At 46.2% G+C, this 22,512-nt stretch overlaps 1 protein-coding gene across 1 annotated transcript in view; it reads left to right on the top strand.

Annotated features, from left to right (window-relative positions):
- Positions 1-22,512, top strand: part of LOC135827294 (slit homolog 2 protein-like) — a 190,935-nt gene that overhangs the window by 83,760 nt on the left and 84,663 nt on the right. Inside the window, exons 9-11 of the mRNA XM_065339819.1 lie at positions 15,641-15,829; positions 16,685-16,798; positions 21,908-22,042. Coding sequence (XP_065195891.1) covers positions 15,641-15,829; positions 16,685-16,798; positions 21,908-22,042 — 438 coding nt within the window. The remainder of the gene's footprint in view (positions 1-15,640; positions 15,830-16,684; positions 16,799-21,907; positions 22,043-22,512) is intronic.

Here is a 22,512-nt window from a genome sequence, read left to right as displayed (position 1 = left end):
CACCAGGAGCTTGGCCCTGTTGATGGTGTCAAATGCCTTTGACATGTTTAGCCCCAAGGCATGACACCCCCACACGTACCTCTGTGACTTGGCCGATAACCAACGTTGGGTGAACACGACATCACTCGTTCCCCTTGCAGCTCGAAATCCCGACTAGGTGGGTCCCAGAAATTCTGACACTACTGTTGATATCCGTGCCAGTTTCACGAGTGAGAATACTGTCCCTATTGTATTGAGTAGGACTATCGGTCTCAAACTCGTGAGTGGTCCGCGGAGTTTGTTTGGTTTGGCCAACGGGATTAAGACGCCTGGGCCGACGACGCTCGAGAAGTCTAGGCCTCGGGTGATGCTGGTATTCAGGAGATCTGCAACTATAGGACCGGTATATTCTTGCGCCATATTTCAGCAGCTCTCTATGTACCAGGTCCTCTCCAGAGGCCTTTTGGTCCGTGAACTGCTGAAGGGCTCGGCTCACCTCAGCAATGGCCACGGGAACCTCCAGCTTATGGGGCGTTGGGCGTTCGACTGTTGATATCAGCGCAGAATAGAACTGCTGTCGAAAGTGCGCCGCGATTATGTCCGCTTTTTCTTGGCTCTGGGCAACAACTTCACCGTCGGTAGACTCAACCTTTACCGAACTATCTGCAGACTTCCGTTGCAGGGCCTTCGCCGCCTGAAACATCCTCACCGAATCAGGAGCGTTATCGATTTGTTCAGCAATTTTGTCGAGGTGATCATTGGCTTCTGAAAGCTGGGTGTTTCTGATTTTATGGAGAACTTGATTTCTTGCTTTTTATAGCTCTGCTGCGTTGCTCGGCCCAGAGTCGATCAGAACCCTGAGCCGACTTTGCTCCCGGGATAGTTCTTGAATTTCCGCACTTTCTTTTATCAGAGTGCCACGATTTGCGCGTTTCATGTGTCCAACAACTTCTTTGGCTGACTTCCGCAATAGGTTGGTTGAAGATTTCCAGAAATCCGCAACGGGAATGCTGTCTGCCACACTAGAGAACAGTAGAGAGGATTGGAGCTTCAGCCTTAGGTTTTCCCGGTATTTGAGGCTCCTTTCAGGATTCGCAAGCTCCGCCACAGCAAGAGGTTTCTCCATACTTTTTGTAGATTTTGCATCGTATGCTCTGAACAAGCGGCTTGTCTCCAGATCGGCAATAATGAGCTTATGATCACTGGCAAGCTGTGTCCCTCCGTACGAGCGTGCCCTAATCAGCTGCGGACGCAGGTGCGCAGGTAGCAGCACGTAGTCAATCATGTTGTAGATATTCTTTGTTTGGCCTGTTCCCTTGACCTTGACATGGCCTGTCCAGGTAGTCCTGTAACGCATTGAATATCGGAATACAGTGTTTGCCAGCAGGAGTTGTTGAGAAGCAGCCCACTCCACCAGCGCAGCGCCATTCTCGTTTCTAACTCCTTTGCTGTATTGGCCGACACAAGCGCTGGGAGTTGAACCAACTTTGCTGTTGAAATCTCCGGAGCAGATGTTGAGCGTTCAACTGCTCTGAGTCTTCCATGCTCGTGAAAGCGTTTGGTAGAATTCGTCTCGGAGAGCAGGGTTAGCAGTGGCCGTCGGGTTGGTTGAGCCGTAGGCCACGAAGAATCTCACGTCCAGTGCCGTCAGTCGAATCTGTCGTGCCCGCCGGTCCTGGGGGATCTTGAAGTCGGCGTATCCGACGTGTTCCGAAAGGTTTTGTATCTGGTAAGGAACGGAGATAAATATTGTGAAACTGCAAAGCCAATGCCGCCATGTCGGCCGCTGTCCTGTCCAAAGCCCACAAGCCGATAGCCTTCACCAATCTGCTTGTCGAAGCTGACCCGAAGCTTCATCTCCTGTAGGCCGCAGAAGTCAACACGATAATTTTTCAAATCATTCGTCAGCTGCTGTTGCCTCGTCACAGATGATATTCTACGGACGTTGAACGTCGCGATACGTAGCAGTTGTCTTTGAGTGTTCATTGTTGACTAGGAGCGTTGACAAAGAGTTAAATAGGAGAAAGAAAGATAGGAGAGAGAGAATAAAGAACGCTCAGCAGTCAGCCCAACACCAGAAAGTCTATAGGTATAAACCATGGAAATGATTAACTTTGATGAGCACAAGGAGAAATCCACAAAGCACCACTACTTACTTCCTGATTGTCACTACATGATGATTGGACAAACGGGATGTGGGAAGACAAACACCCTGTGTAATATGCTTCTACAATCATGGCTGAACTGTGATAAGGTCATCCATTATACAATAAATCCTCAACAACCTAAATATCAACTTCTTGATGGGTTTTACAATGGAATATCTCCTGGTACTCTTATCATTGAACAACCAGACAAGGTTTGTCCAGTGGAGGATCTCCATGATCAGGAAAATAAGGTGATAATTTTTGATGACATCAAGATTGATAAAAAGAACATGACAAAAGTAATGGAATACTTCGGTCTTTCTCGGAACAAGAAATGTAACTGTATAATTGTATCTTTGTCAATCATTCTACGATGTACCGAAATATATCCGGAGAAATACCAAGTGCTTCCTGCTGTACAAGGGCTTAGACAACAGAGATGTCCAATGTCTAGCACCTGATCACTCCAAAAATCTTAAGAAAACCGATTTTGCGGAGGCCTATGAAATGGTAACAGAAAAACATTCATTTTTCATTCTTGATAAAACAGCAACATATCAGCCAGAGAGGTACCGATGTGGATTCGATGGGTTCTTGGAGAAGTGAGAAGAAAAAAGGTATTGGTAGATAAGCATGCCTCGTTTTACTCAAGGAGAAAATCCTGAACATCGGAAGGAGATCATTGGCACCTTTCTCAAAATCGAAACATTCTCAAGCAACGTCAACTGGAAAAAAGGATCGGCAAGCAGCAGCTGGAGGAGTATGTAGAAGAGTTCCAAAAACCTGTTGTTAAAAATGTAACCAAACAAATTGAGGAAAACGATAAACGGCAGGATGCGCTCCTCAGACAACTTCATGACAATCAAATAGCAATCACAACAGCCCTCCACCAAATTCCATCTGTTGTGGGTTCATTCGTCAAACACATCGGAGGTAGTACTCCAGAACCATTGGATGGTAGAACTTCTTCTTTCATCACTGACACTGATATATCATTCAACCAGAAAGATATTGACCAATGAGTATAAAGGAATTAATCATGAAATATCGGATGAAGCAGAGATCAAAAGTGGTGGACTTGAAGGAAATGAGGGATATACTTGGAAGAATCAGGAGTGCGCAAAATGGATCTAACTCAAGAAGTGATAAAGATGGAAATCAGAAACTTGTGATAGATTCCATAAACAAAGTGAGGAAATGGATAGACTTCATGATCAGTGCTAACAGTAGAATACTGAAACCAGTACAGGTTCCGAAAGCAGATCAAGCAACTCAATCATCACCACATTCCACTAAGAAAAAGAGAAGACACAGAAATGAAGGTATCAATCCAAAAAGTCCAGAACTCTCAAGTCCAGTTCCGAAAGCAAATCAAGCAACTCAACCTCAGACAATAAGAGTGTCACGAGAAAGAGCATCCGCGTATACGCCTAGATCTATTGATTATGCTCCACCACAGTCCACTGTGAAAAGGAAAAGATACAGACAGAGAGGTATCAATCTAAAAAGTCCAGAATCGTTTTATGTTGTCTGATCGACAACCATCACCAGAATCAGATTTCACAGAAGGATATTTTACTCCTTGGAAGGAAGTGGAATCAGATTATACAAATCACCTGGTGAGTTAGTAGAAAGACTGGGTTTACTTTGCGCTTCCCGAGAGGCAGGAAATACATAAAAGAAGGTCATTAAAGGGGAATAATAATAATAATAATGACAGTTCGCATATCACTCATTGCATGAGGTCAACGCATCTGTTAACAATTTCGAGCCAAGCAGCTCTATCAGAAGCAGATTGCACAGCATCCAGAAGCGATAGATTAATGCATTGTAAGTCTTTCTTGACAACGTCGATCCATCTCAGACGCGGTCGTCCTCGGGGTCGTCGTATGTCTGTTGTGGTAAAGGGGAAGTTCACCCTAAAATCAAAATCAGATATGTTATTGGGAAAAATCAGCTGAGTCGATTGGTGTATGTCTCGTCTTCATCCGGTGACTGTAACCGGAGATATACGCAACTGAAATATCACTTTGATCCCCGGTTTTTGGCGCCGCCATGGCGTCTCGGAGCTGTGACGTCAAAGAGATGGAGGAGCTCCTGGAGCTCGGAAGTTTTAACTGGAGTTGGACGGAGAAGAAAGTGAAGTCGTGAATGTCCAAGGCGGAAACAGTATGAGCGGAGACGATTCAGACAGTAGGTCTAGCTCCGTGTCAGGAGATGACAGTGACTCCGAAGAGAGCGAGTTGGACGGCAGTGATGTCCTTGCATACGCGAAGGAACCAGTGTATACCGAGGATGAGATCATACAGATGGCGAGTGCGGAGCAAGTTGGTGTGAATACTGACGAAGCTGCGGCAGCTGCTGCCGACACTGACCCTGCAGCTTGCTTAGAGGACTGCTGGCCACCTGCCGATCGCGTTGGCAATACGACGTGGTGTGAATGTGGCAAATGCGTCGTTCAGTTATTGCGGAACGACTGCATTTGCTGCAAAGATGTTCCGGAATCGGCAGTGATTGGTGAGTCTGGCTGCATTTCTTGCACCTCAGAGTTTGAGGAAGGCTGCAGCAACCAGCACGCGCTCTACATTGCACTGTGCGGCTTTTTGGACACCATCCATCAGCCGGCCGGATCGAAGCCATCTGAATTTGAAAACCGGTACGTGCTAATACTGCAGTGTAATACTGTCGTTGATGTTGCATTGGAGAAATGTATTTCCTCATAAAAATAAATACTGTTCCCTGGTGCAAAGATATAGCCAGGATATTGGCTTGTATACTTCAAAAATAATTTTGTTGTAGTGTGCTGCTGTTACACTGAAATGTACGTCGACATGGGAGACTAACAGCAGGAAAATCTAATCTCCTGTTCCCCACTGCAGCTCGTACCGTTACGCAACATACCGACAAAACATATGGCTGGTATTCGGAAAACTTGGCCGAGGAGTCCGGTACCGAATACCATCATGTGCAGTTTCAGCTACAAGGCGGAAGTACCTTTATCCTGAAGGTGAATTATCTTCGTACAAGTCATTGTTTATTGTGTGCAAATAACTTCAAATCTAGCTGGAAATGGCGTTTATCTTTTCTTAGAATTTGTACATTATCTTGTCATTATAACAAAACAAAACTAAATAACACTTAAGCACACAGAGAAGCACTATAACAAGTAACGGTAAACAACAACTGCAGAAGACAAAATTTCCTTCAAATCCTGAACTTCGTACATCCAGTCATGTAATGTTCTGATGCCGCGCGATTTGTTATTTAATTATAATAAACATCCAGATGTAATAAAAATTATGGTGAAAAAAGAGGAGGACAATATGTTACGAGTTATGACTAAAAATTACATTGGCGAAAGCTCATTGCTACAAATCTCTGTGGATTTTTATTTTCAGGTGAACCATACCATGGATTTGCAGAAGCAACAGATGATGACCAGCCACACTGGCCTGGCTAAGGGAAGCAGCAGAGGAGAGACAAGAACGTACCAAAATCTTATTCCTACCGTACTTTATTATACACACATAGCCTATCTGGCAAAAAAAGCATAAGGATTTTATAAATTTTTCAATTCTCGGATTCGAACTCGCACTATCGCCCTACATGAATTCGCCCATACACTTCGCATTCATACTCATTCTTCCAAGTTGCTTCATGTTATGATCTTGCGTTTGAAAGCCCTATTCGAATATTGCGGCCAGCTGTATGTGGCCAGCTGTGTTTGATGGTACGGTACAGTACGGAACGGACACAGGATAGCGCCAGGCGTGACACAAACACACAAACAAACAAACAAATACCAAACGAGAGAGCCTGGAAGCTCAGGGCCCTACGCTATGCTTTTTTGTCTTGATGACCTAGACAAAAAAAGCATAGGGATGTTATAAATTCTTATAAATTTCTACTTGTACTTTTTGTATTTAGACATACCCTGGGATTCGAACCCGCACTATCGCCCTGCATGCATCCCCGGACCCCGATACACTTCGCATACATACTAATTCTTCCAAGTTGCTTCACGTTATGATCTTGTATTTGAAAGCCATATTTGAATATGCATTGTGGCCAGCCGTCTTTGATTGTACGGTACGGTACGGGACAGGTACGGGACCGGTACGGGACAGGTACGACACAGGTACGGGACAGGTACGGGACATGTGCGGGACAGGTACAGGACAGGTACGGTCGAGGGTAATACGACACCATCTACCGCCTTGTTGACGGCGAAAAAGAATAGGGATGTTATAAATTTTTCAATTTTCCTATTTTTTCAGGCATTACCTGGGATTCGAACCCGCACTTTCGCCCTGCATGCATCCCCCGATATACTTCGCATACATACTAATTCTTCCAAGTTGCTTCACGTTATGATCTTGTATTTGAAAGCCCTATTTGAATATGCATTGTTGCCAGCCGTCTTTGAATGAACGGTTCGGTACGGGATAGGTACGGGACAGGTACGGGACAGGTACGGGACAGGTACGGGATATGTGCGGGAGATGTACGGGACAGGTACGGGGCAGGTACGGGACATGTACGGGACAGGTACGGGACAGGTACGGTCGAGGGTAATACGACACCGTCTACCGCCTTGATGACGGCAAAAAAAGAAATGCCTCATTTCTTGTTGGATGAGAGCAACGAAGTAAACAAGAAATGCTGTTCTTTTCGAAACGTGAGTGCGCAGTCCACAATTCACGGACTGTGCTGGGAGTGGGGTATGCACTGGCTGCACAGTGCGGAGTTGCAGCATGCACATGAAGGTGCATGCTGGTCTGAAGACAGTGTTCTTTTTGTTCTTGCACTGCTGCTGTACGGTTGCGAATCCCACCCGCCCACCCAATTGGATATTCATTGCTAGATATGTATGTGCATATGGATTTATTGGCTGAGAAAGCAGTAGTGCGTGTATGTGGCGAGCATGTTTCCGTGTGTGGGCCAATTTCAGATAATTCTGTATTAAGGTAGCACATTGGCTTTAGACTGGCCCATTTGGGGTTATTCAGCATCTCCACCATTGTCGCTGGCGGCAATTCCCATTAATCAGTGCACTAGGCCGTGGTGAACGCATTTCGATCGGAAGTTCATGTATCCATTGTACCATGGCTTCGATCGATTACTGTCTCGCGTTGTTTTCCTTTTGATATGCTAAAGCGATGTGTACCAGGCTGCCATAATTATGTTTAAATGCTGTGTGCCTGTGGCATAGTTATATTAATACACATGCGGTGCAAGAATTGGAGCAGCTGTTGCTGCGATCCTGCAGTTCTATTGTTGTTGTTGTGGTGTGTACGAGAGAGTCGAAAAGTAAAGGGATGTTATAAATTTTTCAATTCTATCGCTATCGCCCTACATGAACTCCCCCATACACTTCGCATTAACACTCATTCGTCCAAGTTGCTTCGCGGTATGATCTTGCGTTTCAAAGCCCTATTTAAAATTGCGGCCAGCTATTACCGCTGCTTGCTGTCCAGTACTCAGCCCAGGGAGTGGAAATCTGCTGTTGTTGTACCTGTGTTCAAGGGAAAAGGTAATCCTTCTCACCCAGTCAATTACCGTCCTATATCGCTGTTAAATGCAGTTGCCAAATTGTATGAGTCTATGATTAGCCGTCAGTTTTACTCGTTTGTTGAGAGCCATAAAATCATCAGTTCCAGCCAGTTTGGATTTTGTCGAAAGAGGTCAACAGTTGACCAATTGGTACAGCTTACCTCAATTGTTTCGCGTGCATTTGACTCTAAGTCTTCTTGTGACCAGCTGTTCCTTGATTTTTCTAAGGCCTTTGACAGAGTTAGTCATCATTTAGTTATTCAATCTGTTTCAGGTTGGTGTTCTCTTTCTGCCTGTTCTTGGGTGAAGGACTTCATCAGTGATCGTAGTATTTGCGTTCGCATTGGCCAAACTCTTTCTGACCCTTTGCCCATCACCGCTGGCGTACCCCAAGGTTCCCATCTCGGCCCGCTTCTTTTTAACCTGTGCATCAACTCCTTTCCTGATGCCCCTGCTTCTAGTACCCTATCCCTTTTTGCTGATGACTCTAATTTAATTCTTGTTTCTCCAGCAAACACCTCACTTCCTATCCATCATGCATTGCTCCAGACTGACATTGATAAGTGTTGTCAATGGTCATCAGTTACTGCCATGACGTTTAACACCAGTATATGCGTCCACCTACCCTTTCAAAAATATGCATTAGCCCCCGGCCCGTCATCCCCCTTGACAATGAACGGTGTGCCTATTCAGAAAGGTGATAGCCACTGTCATCTCGGCGTGACTATCACTCCTTCACTAAATTTCTCTGACCATATAAAATCTATCACCCATAAGTTTCGCAGTCGTGTTTTTCTGTTGCGCCATATGGCCCATTTCCTTTCCGCTTCAACCGTGAATTTGCTCTACAAGTGTTACGTACGACCACTGTTAGAATACGCAGTCCCTGTCTGGTCATTTGCCGTATCCCATTCAGATTCGCTTACGTTAGACCGACTGCAAGCCGTTGCTGCTCGTTCATATCTGCTTTGTAAGACCCGGCACCCTCCTGAGTGGGAAACCCCGAAGCAGATTCTTAATCGTACTTGTGACTGGTCATCCCTGAAGTGGCGTCGTCAGATTCTGTCCTTGCTGTATTTTCATCATGTCTTTTACCAGTTTCCGTCTTTGCTAATTCGTTTCAAATTCAATGTATCCCTTAGTTGTCGTCACCCGTCCTCTATAGTTTTACCTCGTTCTGGCGCCCATTTCCTTAAATCCCCTCTCTTCAGTTTATCTGTGGAATGGAACAAACTTCCAGAACGCATCCGCTGCGTTCAGTCCTCTGTCAATTTTCGCATTGCTCTAAAGGCTCATTACTCTCAGCATAGATATTCTCTGACTGGAATTCCGAACTTTTCCGTTTGAGAAATTTTTTTCCTTGAAATTAATCCTTGCTGGGTTTTTTTCATCTAAATGTCCCGCTATTATCTGCAGAGGTGATTTCTTCCCTCGTCGATTTCTTTCCTGCTTTTATACCTCGATATTTAGGTACTTGTTTCCCTTCTTCCCATGCTTCATCTTCCACTCTCCTCTCCCCCATTTCCCCATTTTTCTTGCGATATTTATGTGGGAGACTTCCGTGATAAGCATCCATTTGCTTTTGGAGAATCCTTTTAAATAAATACAATACAATACAATTATGAAGAGGCCGATGGGACCAAAAAAATAAATAAAAATAAATATAAAAATAAACAATGTATATACATCAGTGTAAATGTTCACACATCATACGGGACAGATACGGGATAGCGCCAGGCGTGACACAAACACACAAACAAACACCAAATTAAAGCTGTGTAGACCCTGGCTAGCGCCAGACGTTACTGAAGTAACGTCTTCTGGATAGCTACGGGAATTAAAGCTGTGTGGACCCTGGCTAGTGCCAGACGTTACTGAAGTAACGTCTTCTGCATAGCTACGCTTGCTTGCTAGCACTACTCTTTACCAGTTTGTCCGCAGCCAGCGATCGCACAAAGTTAAACCTGGCATCCCTGATTTTGCAAGCCCTGAGGGGCTGCTGGTGTCTGACAGCTTCCAAAAAGCAACCATCCTCAACAAGCAGTTTACCTCTGTCGCGGTGCCTGATGACCCACGTTTTAAATACCCGCTCTCCAATATGACACTCGTCTGACTCGCCAATTCACCCGCGTTCATACCACTATAGCAGATGTTCGTAAAGCAATCTCAAACCTGAAATCTGGGAAAGCGCCAGGGCTTGACGGTATCACGAACAATATGATAAAGAAGCTAGCTCTTGCGATTTATTCTCCACTTAGCCGCCTATTTAACCTCTACTTTACCATAGCCAAGTTCCATACCGACTGGAAACTGGCTAAAAGTGTGTCCATTTACAAGTGCAAAGGCAGCAAGTCCCAAGCTAGTAACTATCGCCCAATTTCCCTCCTGGCGTGTATTTCCAAACTTTGCGAACGGCTCTTCTTCAATCCATTATTATAATCATTTTCTCCTGCTCTGTCTGGACCATGCGCAATCTGTGTTTCGTCATTGGGACTCGACCGCTCTACAGCTTACCAAGCTTATCCAAGACATTGCCGACCATCGTCATATGGGGCGGAAAGTTGCCATGTGCTTTTTCCACCTCGACAAAGCTTTTGACACCGTGCGGCACTGTGCACTACTTGCTAAACTTTCCAAAGTTTTCGTTTTGTGTGGCGCAGTGCTCGAGTAGATTACAGACTACCTATCCGACAGAACCCAAGTTTTCTTTGTAGGTGGTCTTCTCTCAGATGCTTCACCTGTTCTATCCGGAGTGCCCCAGGAATCCATCCTAGGGCCTCTTCTTTTTGTAGTGTATATTAACCCTTTCAGTGCCAAGGATGAGATAACTCGTCCTACAGACCCCCACGCGATTGGCCAAGGACGAGATATCTCGTCCTCGTAGTGCGCACGCTACATTGCAGTGCATAGACCAGTGTACAAACTATCGTAACTCTGTGAAACAGAAACGCATCGCGACAATCAATGCACCGTTGGAAAGGACTTGAGCTCATCTTTCCGTGGATATAACGTTCGTTGCGATGGGATAAAGAATCACTGAGCGGCGACTGGATGAACACCAAAATCACGGGCCGGAGCGACACGAATTTTTTTGTTCAGTGCGTAGACCAAAATCACGGGCCGGACCGAACACAATTTTTTTGTTCATGACTTCGCAGGTTTTGGGAGCGTGCTAGGGGATTTCCCTTTGGCACAACGCATGCGTGATGGACATCAAATGAAGCGCTTGGATCTCAGCTTTGCAGCGCAGTTCGAATCGTGAAAACCGGTTGAATTTGGGCAAGATGCCGAACAAGAACGTGAGATTGAGTTGTTGTGCCGTTCCCAGGCACGGTGGAGTAGTTCGGAGAGGAGGTGGAAGTGGCCCTGATGTGTATATGTTGCTGAGATCTACCATGATGGATTCACTTGGTCTTGATCTTTCCAATGAGCCCAGGATGATGAAAATCCATCATGGTGGAGTGAAATGAGAATAAATTCCATTCAGAGCTGTGCGCGCAAACTACACCAAGAGAGTCAGTGCACTGGACAGCCGGCCGTTTGGAGAAAAGGGGCCCCGGCTTAGAAAGGGTTAATGATCTACCCAGTCATGTTGAAGGTGTGTCCTTATTTGCTGACGATACTGTACTGCTCCGGTTTAATGAGAGTCTAGACAGGCTGCGAGACAGTCACCAGCGCGGTATCAAAGAAGGCCATCAGTGTATGACTACCTGGAGACTAAGACTTAATATCGCCAAGACTGAGATAATATTCCTGCCGAACTCAGAGCCGACCTATGCATTCACTCTTCCCGGATCCCTCACAGACCTAGCAGTGGTAAAACAACACAAGCATCTTGGTTTGGTCATTGACTCAGACTTATCGTTTAGTAGACATGTCAACTATATCTGTAGCAAAGTCAATAAAGCTGTAGGCTACCTCGTGTCTTACTGCTCCCACCTGCCGCATGAATTCATTCGCCTTCTTTATTAATATTATTGCTATATTCTCCCCGTTTTTCTCTATAGCTCAACCACCTGGTCATCTCTATTATTGGTGTTCAAGGCTTTGTGACTGTTCTCCTAGTCACAGGGGTTACAGGGGTCGTGATTGATCAGTGAGTTCTAAATTTAATGTATGTTCCCGCCTGGGACCTCCCAGCAGTACAGTTTGCGGGTGTCCCGCTGAATGGAGAGAATAACCTCAAGCTTCTTGGGGTAACCTTGGACAGCCAACTTTCCCACCGCAACCACCTCCGTACCATCGCCATCAGAGCACGCCAGCGTTTCGGGCTCCTGCGGAAGGCCGCGCCGCTCCTGGATTCTCGCAGCCGAGCTACAGTGTCCCGTGGGTTTGTACGCCCAGTAATGGAGTACTGCCCATTGGTCTGGATGGGTGCAGCCAATTGTCACTTGCAGCGACTTGGCCAGACGCAGGGCTCAGCCCTCCACTTGATTGGCCCTGGCGCAATGCTGCAAAGCCTGTCTATCCGGCGCATGGTAGCTGCGTGTACCTACATTTACAAGCTACTGTGCTCGAATCCTACCAGCCCACTTCGTCAGCTCTTGCCTCCCTCTCAAGCCCCCCGACCAGCCCATGTTCGACCAACTCGTCTCTCTCGTCCGTCTCGACATGCATAACTACCAGCTTGAGACAGGGCTACCTGTCAATAGCCGGGAAATTTGCCGTAGAGCTTTCCCCGCCTGTGATTTCCCTGTATGGAATGCCCTGCCACCTGCCGTCCTCAGCCTCAGCGTCTCTCTCTCTTTCTCTCTCTGCTATTGGCGCGCCTGGTCCTCACCTGACCGGAAACGGCTGCAAAGTGTCAAAGTGTCTGTCTTCCGGCACCTCCGTGCCCAGCAAAGTCGAGGGGTGCCGCAAGGATCCGTCCTCGGCCCCCTGTTCACACTATACATCCGTAACCTTCGATGCTGCTTGCCCCAGCAGGTCACAAACCAGGAATTTGCAGACGACATTGCAATTGAAGCCTCGGGCAGTTGTGAACAAGTGTGCTCTTCTCTAAGCACAGCCATCACTGGCCTGTCGCAGTGGTTGGAGGACCGCGGGCTAATGCTGAACCAAAAGAAAACGCAAGCTCTGTTGATTACCCCAAGAGGCCCAGCCCCTGACACAGATAACATTCGAATTCGCTGTGGGAATGCAGCCCTTGCAGTTGTGGAACAAGCGCGGTACCTGGGCGTAATGGTAGATGGGCAGCTCTCCTGGGAGCCTCACGTCAATCACACAATCCAGCAGGTGCGGAAGTCAGTAGGTGCGCTGTGGCGGAGCCGCCGAAGCCTCACCCTGGCGTCAAAGATCCTGTTTTACAGGTCGATGATCCAGGGTAGGTTGTCGTACGCTTCCAACGCCTTTTATCCGTCACTTCAAATTGGCAACATGGAGCCCCTCACACGTCTAACGAAGTGCGCTATCCGCGGCTTCTTCGGTCTGCCACCGTGGTCGCGCACGAGCCCGATCTTTGAACAGCTCCGCCTCACCACCCTGGAGGACATGTTTAACAATAAGCTCCTCATCTTTGTCCGTCGTTGTCTGTTCTCCCGAGCTAGCTCCCTCTTCACCAGCTTCTTCGTGAGAGTTACTGGTGACCGCACTCGGGGAGCAGCACATCACCTCGTTCGAGTACCATTTTGGCCCGGTCCTGCGGGTCGAGCGACCATGCAGTTCATCGGCGCAGTCCTGTGGAACCAGCTCCCGCCTGATCTCCGTTCCGAGCCCAGCCACCTTCAGTTCTGTGCCCTGCTAAAAGCGCATCATGGCTCCGTTTAAATGCTTTTCGGCTAGTGTGTTTCTGTGGTATAGCGGACTGAAGAATAGTAAACGTGTTTTGCAATATATGTATGAAGCTATTTTGTATATAGTATGTTCCCATTCCGTTTTTGCTTTGGTGTAGCCCTGAGGTTGATTGCTTATTTATTTCTACCCTCCTCTCTCCATACTTCTGTCCCCCCCTCTCTCTCATTCCTTCTGTCGTCCACATGTATCAAAGGAGGCGAAATCGCCTGTTTGTGGTGCGACGTTAAATAAACTTCTACAACAACAACAACAACAACAACAATGGCACTGGGCCACTGACACTTTGTAAGATGTATGCACATCTGCCCACACACTGCTGCATATTGCCATACGCCTCGTGCTCTGCTTACTCTTTTCTCTTGATCTGAATATGTACCCCTTACGCATTATATAATTATATTTTATTTAGTTCTCTCCCCCTCTCTTGCCCCCAACCCTCCCCGTTCGCGCTCTCTCTCTCTCTCCCTCTCTCTCTGTCATTTTTTTCAATACTTTATTTAGTTCTCTTATTTAGTTTTCTCGCTTCCCAACCCTTCCCGCTCTCTCTCTCTCTCTCTCTCTCTCTATCTATCTATCTCTGTCTCTCTCTCTCCTCTCTCTCTCTCCTCTCTCTCTTTCTCTCTCTCTCTCTTTCTCTCTCTCTCTCTCTCTTTCTCTCTCTCTCTCTCTCTCTCACACACACACTCTCTCTCTCACTCTCTCTCTCCGTCTATGTCTCTCTCTCTTTCTCTCTCTGCTATTGGCGCGCTTGGTTGTGATGAAGCCGAGACCCAAGGTGGGCAGAGCATCCCAGACCACGCCACCACTCCCCTTATTCATGGCTCACACATGACGGGTTTGCGTGGCTCTAGTAAAAAAATAAAAAATGTTAAAAAATGGGTTACCCATCTTGTGTAGCTTTCCACTACGCGGGTATACGTGGTTCGCGGCTGTAGGTATTACCGGTATCATGTATACTCGTATTAGAGCCGTCAGATGCGAAAACCGACCTTATGGGAAACACTGCACAGTGCAGAAAAATGCACTTGAAAGTTGGCGAGTTTACGCACTGGTGCGCATGGACAACCAAGCTACAAACCTTCGTATTTCAGTCAAATATCGGTCTTTCGGGACAATCCAAGTATGTAAATCGAAGAGAAAACTCCAAGGAATCCAATGCAGCAAGCCCGATCGCGGCACGATGCTGCGTTCCCCAGCTGCGAAGCCTGCAAGATACGTCACGGCACTTTGCACTTCTACGTGCAAATCAAACGATCCAGACCCGGGGTTTCCCCCTTTTCAAGCGACCTACGATCTCGGCAACAGGCTCAGAAGCTCTCAGTGTATCTTCACGAAAAAAATTGGGCGTCCTGGGATAATGGAGATGGAAATGGCGAGCGATTTTCGTGTGACGGCGCAAGTCCAGCGCTGAAGCGTTGTCTGCAGCTTGTTGCGCTGGTGCTGTGCTTTATTTGCTATCGGATTTGGGCCCAACGGGTTGCTCGTCGCCAGAGCTTTCCAGAAAGCCCAAGTTTGTGGAAATCGGTCAAAGGAAACAGGAAATATTCTACAAAGTAGGTGAAACAATTGTTGGTATTGCACCCAAAATTGAGATGCAATTTGAAACGGTCTCCTATTGTAGAGGCTATAACTTTACTTCCCTTGGTCCAAATCAACTCTAGTTTTTTGCATACGACTCCTGATGCTCCTGGCTTTCAGATAGTATCACTAACACAAATATGATTTTTTTCCCATAAGGTCTGTTTTCGCATCTGACGGCTCATTACTATTTCGTCGCTTTGCCACTGCATTTACATGTATGTACCGTCAGCTGTAATGATATCTGTATTATCCTTTTCCTGTGTTATTTGTTGAAGTAAATAGTTGACATTTTGTAGTAACCCGTTTCCAGATATATTATTTTAACGCTGTTGAACTAAAAAGCTGACATTTTGTGCGTTTTGCCTAGATGATCCTTACTTATTCCCTTTTGCCTATCCTGCAGTGGAATGCGTGTGTGCTCCTAATTGGCTTCCCTCGTTCCTCTTCCCAGCCAAGCTTGCTTGATGATGTCAACGCGAACAAGGAAAATGATTATATTAACCATTTTTCCCATGCTGAAGTACATTGATCGAACACCGATGTTTGATGTAGTAGTAATTTTCCCTTTCCCTGGAATTTATCTGTAGAGAAACTCAATCAGCCATCAAATCCGAGGAATGGAATATATTCGACAGATACTATTTCAGCAGAGAACACAACGTTGACTGTAAAGTGCAAGACTGATTTCCGGAATGATCAAAGTGCAATACAGTCAACCATGAAATGTCAATACCCAGGAACCTGGATAACCCTCCGCGCTGAGCCTTGCCGCCTACGTGAGTCCATATTTTATAATGTTTTTCATTGACATCACAGGTTTCCAAAACAGTTGGCTGAGTTTGAGGGTGATAGTGACCAAGGAGTTTACTCCTGTCTACAGAATGCAGACATGAACCATTGAGCACATGTTGCATACATCAGGTTGCTGGCAGCTTGACACAAAACTATTGTCTTCTTAACCACTTCAACGTGTCCATCTAGCTTAGATTGTAGGTCAATGTATTTATGATGGCTGGCCACCTTCTATTCAAGAATCACCAAACCATTGTCTTCTTGAGGTTGTTGTGCGTTCTTGAATTACAATCTATTGCGATAATGCAGCTAAAAGTCCAGCGGCTCTGAGGTGAAGAGATTTGGCTTTCGCGCGGGATGAGCTTCAGAGTGGCATAGAGCTCCTATCTAGCTGTATCTCAACCATTGGGACGCTGGTTCTGGCTGCAGTTTGAAAGAGCACTTTAAAGAGCTCCACTTCAGGAACATCAGTAGCGGCTGCAATGCGAAGTCAAACACAAAAAACGGGTTTCACACCATAGATGTTATGTGCATGAAACTCGCCAATTTGGTCCCCGGCTACAGTCATGTTGCGATTCCTGAGAAGCACTTTACTATTTTTCTTGTGAATTTTGGGTCACTTGCTTCGGGTAGGCCATGTTTCAAGATTCCTTCTTTCAAGGATTTTAAGCAATCAATCTCCACCCAAAAGGAATTCTATCTGAGAGCTTCCAGCGTAGATGGAGAGACCAACTTGAACTCATACTTATGGTTTTGCCAGACATTCTCTCTCACTGTAACTTGACTTTACCAAAGCAGTGTAATATTGTGTGCACTTGTATTTCAACATACTTCTTTAGCTTTCAATTGTTCAGATTCCCCTTGTCAACCGAAACGCCAAACATGCACAGATATTGAAAAAGGAGGTTTCGTCTGTAATTGTTCCAATGGATATGCAAAGAATTACAGCACAGGTAAGCAGCTGTTCACATTCGTCATACCTAACGGGTGCATTATCTCTCTCTTCCCCTCCTCTCATTATCTTCATTCTCTGTAAGATGTACTGTTGCCTTAGGTGATAGTGATAAGTATTCTATCAGCCAATCATAGCCGATCGCGAAGTATTTACAAGTTCGATATGAGTTTCAAGCGTGGGTGCATGTCAGAAATTGTTCACAACAATAAGAGACAAGATCAAAAGGGAAGCTTTACAATAAAAATACAAGAAACTAACTCTACTCCTCCATGCGCTCTAAAGCCGACCATTGCTACCCTCGGTAGCCATTACTCACACCAATAACTTCAAACAACGAAGGGGTCAGGGGTATAATAATTCCTTCTGGCACCTGTTTCGCCTATCAAAGGCTCGTCAGAGAAGGTGGTACTGATATTGTAATTGACATGGCATACTGATTTTATACGGTGTAATTAATATGGGTGCAAGAAAGAAACTAGGCAAGCTATAACACTGAGAAGTTCCAAGAATATTCTCAAAGCCCTTGGTTCTAGGAAAATAGCAGGTGAGACACTGTATTCGTCCAATCACAAGCTGCTAACATTTTGCATGGCTCGATAATGCAGCACAGATACAGATTATGTAGAAGAGAAAAGGACATATGGATACGAGTTAAGAGTAACTCTCCATCACTGTAACATGATACTTTATACAGTCAGAAAGTGCAATAACTAGGCACAAAACTGACAGAGTACTGAAACATTCGACGTCCTGACACCTAGCTTCAACACATCTCCGTAGCGCTAACCGACAGCCTTCCAACTTGGAAGGTTCAAGGTTATGGAAAGACCAAAGAGGGGAAGGCAAGCGCAACGAAAACGAGCAAAAGCTACAGTCCCAACGGAACAAAGAATGTCGATTGTTACTGGACGATGACGAGACCAGTACGATATTTGAACCTTCCAAGTTGGAAGGCTGTCGGTTAGCGCTACGGAGATGTGTTGAAGCTAGGTGTCAGGACGTCGAATGTTTCAGTACTCTGTCAGTTTTGTGCCTAGTTATTGCACTTTCTGACTGTATAAAGTATCATGTTACAGTGATGGAGAGTTACTCTTAACTCGTATCCATATGTCCTTTTCTCTTCTACATTTATTTTTGGCTCAACATCCGAGTTTCATATAGATACAGATTACGTTCAAAATTCATAATAATTACTTTTATATTAATATTCTTGTTTAGTTGCTTGCCAAAACTCTTTTCTTTTCCATGATCAGTTACGAATTTACACGCTCGCTCACGGAAAAGACCCTGTGAAACCCGCAAACGCATGCTGCATGATCGCAACAGGGCAAATGAGAGACGGCATCTGATGTAAGATATTACGTGGGAGTACTGCTCCTTCCTCATTTCCGTTCTCAATAACGCGATTCGGCGATAAAGTGATGTCGCCACTCTTCTCATGCCACCACTTGCCGACAGCACAACAGGCATGAACGTCGCATGCTCCACCTCTATCACTCTCCCTTCATAGCATCGTCGGTACCTTTTTCCTGGCGCCGATAGACAGTGGTGTGTGTTGCACATCGATTTGAGCGTGCATGAGGATTAAAAACCCGTAAATCAAGTACTACGTGGCCGTTCGCCATTGCGGTGGATAGATAAGATTCGGCACGACCTGAAGGCAGCGGATCTCTTCGTGGAGAGCACTCTCCAAGCTGCAGGAGATAGACTAACTTGGCTTGACACTGTTGACAGATGCGTCGACTCTGCTCCTGTCTAACAGGTTCAGTGAAGATGCGATCTGTGTTTATTATTATTATATCAAGTAAAGTACGTTGAAAACGACTGCCCCACAAACCACTGATGGCTACATCAAGCCGCGCATGCTCCTCCACGATAGCATACCTGTATCTCATTCTCTCTCCAGTGAGTGGCTGCTGCGGTGGCTCGATGGAGACATTGTGACAGGTCTCCTGAAGAAGAGAGGCTATCACATCCTCGATCTCATTATGGCGGATAATGGTAAAACCACCAAGGGGACATGACAAGGCATGGTCAATACCATTGTCTCGTCCACAAGAGCAATGAGTTGGTAACCTCGGCGGCATCCAACCATAACGGAGGCACAAGCCGTACATGAACTCAGCTTTGGTCAGTGAAAAGCCAAACTTTTTCAATGGACGGAAAAGCCAGCTCAAGGCGCCAGGTTCACTGGCGAGGACAATGTGTGTCGCAAGGCGTCCGACGCATCATTGCTGATACGCCGTGCCGACTCCGCCTGGCTGTGACGCACTTCCTTCTTTCTCTTCGCCTTCTCCCAGTGATACGTTTCGCCGGAGCGCCTCGTCGAGGTCTTCATATATATGAGGTATTGTGGTGGATTAGACTGATCCAAGGGAGACGATGGCTGCAATCTTTCCGATGCTAATTGAGGAGGTGCCGTTTGCTGCTGACACGGTGTCAATATCAACTTCAAGGCTCTCAGGGAAGCCACCTAGCCGGGAAAGATGTTGATCAATGGCGCCAATAGCGTTGCAGGTTTTCGAAATCCATGCCATGTCTTCAGTGGTCGGTTCCACGTTCACTTGCGTTTGTACAGTGGGCTCAAACCATATCAAACTGAGGCACGTCTCAACTTCAAATAGCCCACTGTGCTGGGTGCTGTTGACTTGCCTTTGTCCGGACACATGGCCTGAAAATGTACGACACCTTGCCAAGTTGGCAACCATTGTATGTACATTTCTTGGCAAGACTTGGACTCTTGGTGTTAGGACTGGGATCACATTCGTGGCACTTTCCAGCTGCTGGTGTCTTTCGTCGGCTACGTGGGAGCGGGCCGGCTAGACTATTGCGGGTACGTGGCCACTGGAGGGAATACCAGACAAATCTATCTTCGGGAGGGCTAGCAGCTTGTTACGCAAGTCGTCTGCGGAAACTTCTGTGACTTGATGCGATCAGGTAGCATATCGTTTTTGAACTTCAACAGAGATGCCTTTAAGTGTTTACACCTCGCCTGGCTGTAGATGCAGCATACCTAAAATCAGGACAAATCACATGTATGTAATAGTTCATGGAGAGCCAAAAGATTCCCCGCGCTCCTGCCACCTTTGGTAGAACTCGATACTGCTCATTCCCTTTCATTATCCTGGAAATTGCCCCAGAGGAGCCATCGCGGTCTGACGCCACCACCCCATGATCAGGTGTCAGATGCGGCTCCTAAACGGTGGAGGAGGATAGATCAGATCCACCAGCCATAGGCCAAAGGCCTAAATCCAATTTGCCACATCCATGATTTACTCATGCCAGTCCAAGAGCTCTCAATTAACTGTGGGTCGCAGCACTGTTGGAAAACTCCTTCCGCTTCCAAGCAGGACGTGAACCTGGTACCTCTCGTTCCTCAATCATGATCTTAGACCAACCCACTGTGCTTGCCTCAGTTGTACGACTTCTTGTTCTTGACCTGCCCGGTACGCGAACCCGTCGAATCAATTTTTTAAATTTTTATTGTCCTGATTTGTCTTTTAGTCTGATCGTGTCACTTTCTTCCAACGAGACCCGTTGTAGAGACATTCGTCCCACTCGGTTTCTTTTTTGCTGCGTTCCTTGTTGGCTGCAAACGTTCTTCAAATGGCCCACTTCCCCGCAACGATGGCTTGTTCGTCCTTCAACCGGGCATCTGATCACTGTCGGATGTGGCAACCCGCACTTCTTGCACCTTGACTGGGTGGCTGTTTGTTTCTCCGGCGGATTCGATGGTGTTTTCTGTTCCTGGTTGCCTGCAAACTTCTCCTTCTTGTACTGGGATCTCCTCACAGCTTTGATCTGTAACTCCTGGCATGTTTGTTCCACACCTGACTGCGTCTGCGCTGCAGCGTCCTCTGCATGACATATTGCTATCGCTTCCTCTAGCGTGATTTCTGCTTTCGCGAGACGTTTATGCCGGGTTCCATCGCTTCTGATTCCTACGAGGATTTTATCCCTCATAGTCTCAGAGTGAACTTGCTTCACGCGTGTGTTGCAGTGCTCACTCACTACCCTCAATTGTAGTCCTACAATCATGGCAAACGGCTTCCAAGGGGCTCTGGAAATTACACGCTGCATTTAACTCCTTGAGGATGGCGTGAAAGCTGGTGAATGTCTCTCCCCCTGTTTGGCATGTTCGGTAGAATTCCATGCGATCAAGCAAAACATTCTGATGAAGACTTCCAGAGCTTGAAGACAGCCATCCACCGTGGATTGCTCGTGCAATACTATGACTCCTTGCCCTGCATATCTCCGCAGTTTTTCTTCCGAGCATTATCTAAGAACCGCCTTCTGTGTTTCTTCCTTTGCTCCCCTGATGCCTTGACACACTTCGAAGTCAGACCATGCCTCTTTCCAAACGACAAAGTCTGCGAAACTGGCGTTCGCTCTCCGGATAGGACGGTCACTGCAGTTTACTGTCTTGTGCTGTCTTGCTCTGTCATCATTTTCTCTTTGACCGTTTCCGTCGTGCAGTGTCCTTTCCAACAATATTCCTAAGTGCTCCTCGCGCTGGGCTGACGCTTGAAGTTGTTCAGCTGAATTACCTGTGGGAGGGGTCGTCCTTCTTGACGTGATCTGTCGGGCTTGTTCCCGCCGCATTCGGGTCTGACTGCGCCATGTTGTGTCCTGATCAGACTTTGAACTGATTTATTGTTCCAATAATAATAATAATAATAAAACAGGTCGCGTAATAAAGCAGCATAATGATAGATGTGCAAAGTCATGATGCCTGGTCCGCTTCTATCCTGGGTCCTGGGTTCACCACCCCGTTCCAATGCTTGACCTTATATATTGATGATAACCTGAACACAATGCAAGATGACTTCTAACTTAACACATAAGTGATAATATCAATATTTCTAATCTCGCACTCAATGTGTGACACTGTATGTGTTATCACGCGACTCAATGTCACATCAGCACGTACACAAACTCAAATATATGTGATTTGAGAGAGTGATGTGTAACAATTTGATTATAATGTCTGCATCTATTATACTCTATATTGCACTAATAAAATTGCTTTCTTCAAGCCGACTCTTCATAATTATAAAGTTATATTATGTTATGTTTTTTGGTTGAACTTTTCTATTCTTACCTTCAGATTTATGCGAGGACATCAATGAATGTGACGGAGTTAATATATGTGATTCTAGCAGCAGCTATTGTGTCAATCAGCCAGGAAACTACACGTGTGAGTGCAAGAATGGGTTCAGCAAAAGGGATAACACATCAACCGGTAAGTAACAATATTAGTCTCACCCATTAACCCTCTCCTGGTTCATGACGAATGTTCTCGTCACGGAGACTCCATCGGGTCTGGGCAATGAGTATGAGGAACATATAATTATGTTGGACTCCGATAGCAGTCACGTCCCACATAGCAGTCACGGTCCCCAAAGTCAGTCATACAATCAAAATCACTCACACACCAGTCACAGTTTGCGTCTTTTGAGAAACCAGCTGTGTTGCCCACAAACCAGTCACAGAATGCCGCGACTTTCCCTCTTTGCGATAACGCGTGCACAGAGTCCGAATACAATCAGTCATGCCTGTTTAGCGTGCAAGTAGTACTGCATGCTTTAGGTGTCCAATTATTATTTCCAATTATTGTGTCCGATTGGATATCAATATTTTTCTTCATCTACTCACATCGAGCGTAAGGTAAGTGAAAGAGAAGACAAGAAGCAGTCGCTGGCTGGTGAATTA

The sequence above is a fragment of the Sycon ciliatum genome, chromosome 11 (genome assembly GCF_964019385.1).
Source record: "Sycon ciliatum chromosome 11, ocSycCili1.1, whole genome shotgun sequence".
Classification (NCBI taxonomy): domain Eukaryota; kingdom Metazoa; phylum Porifera; class Calcarea; order Leucosolenida; family Sycettidae; genus Sycon; species Sycon ciliatum.
The sequence above is the reverse complement of the archived record's forward strand: the minus strand, read 5'-3'. Positions and strand labels throughout refer to the sequence as shown.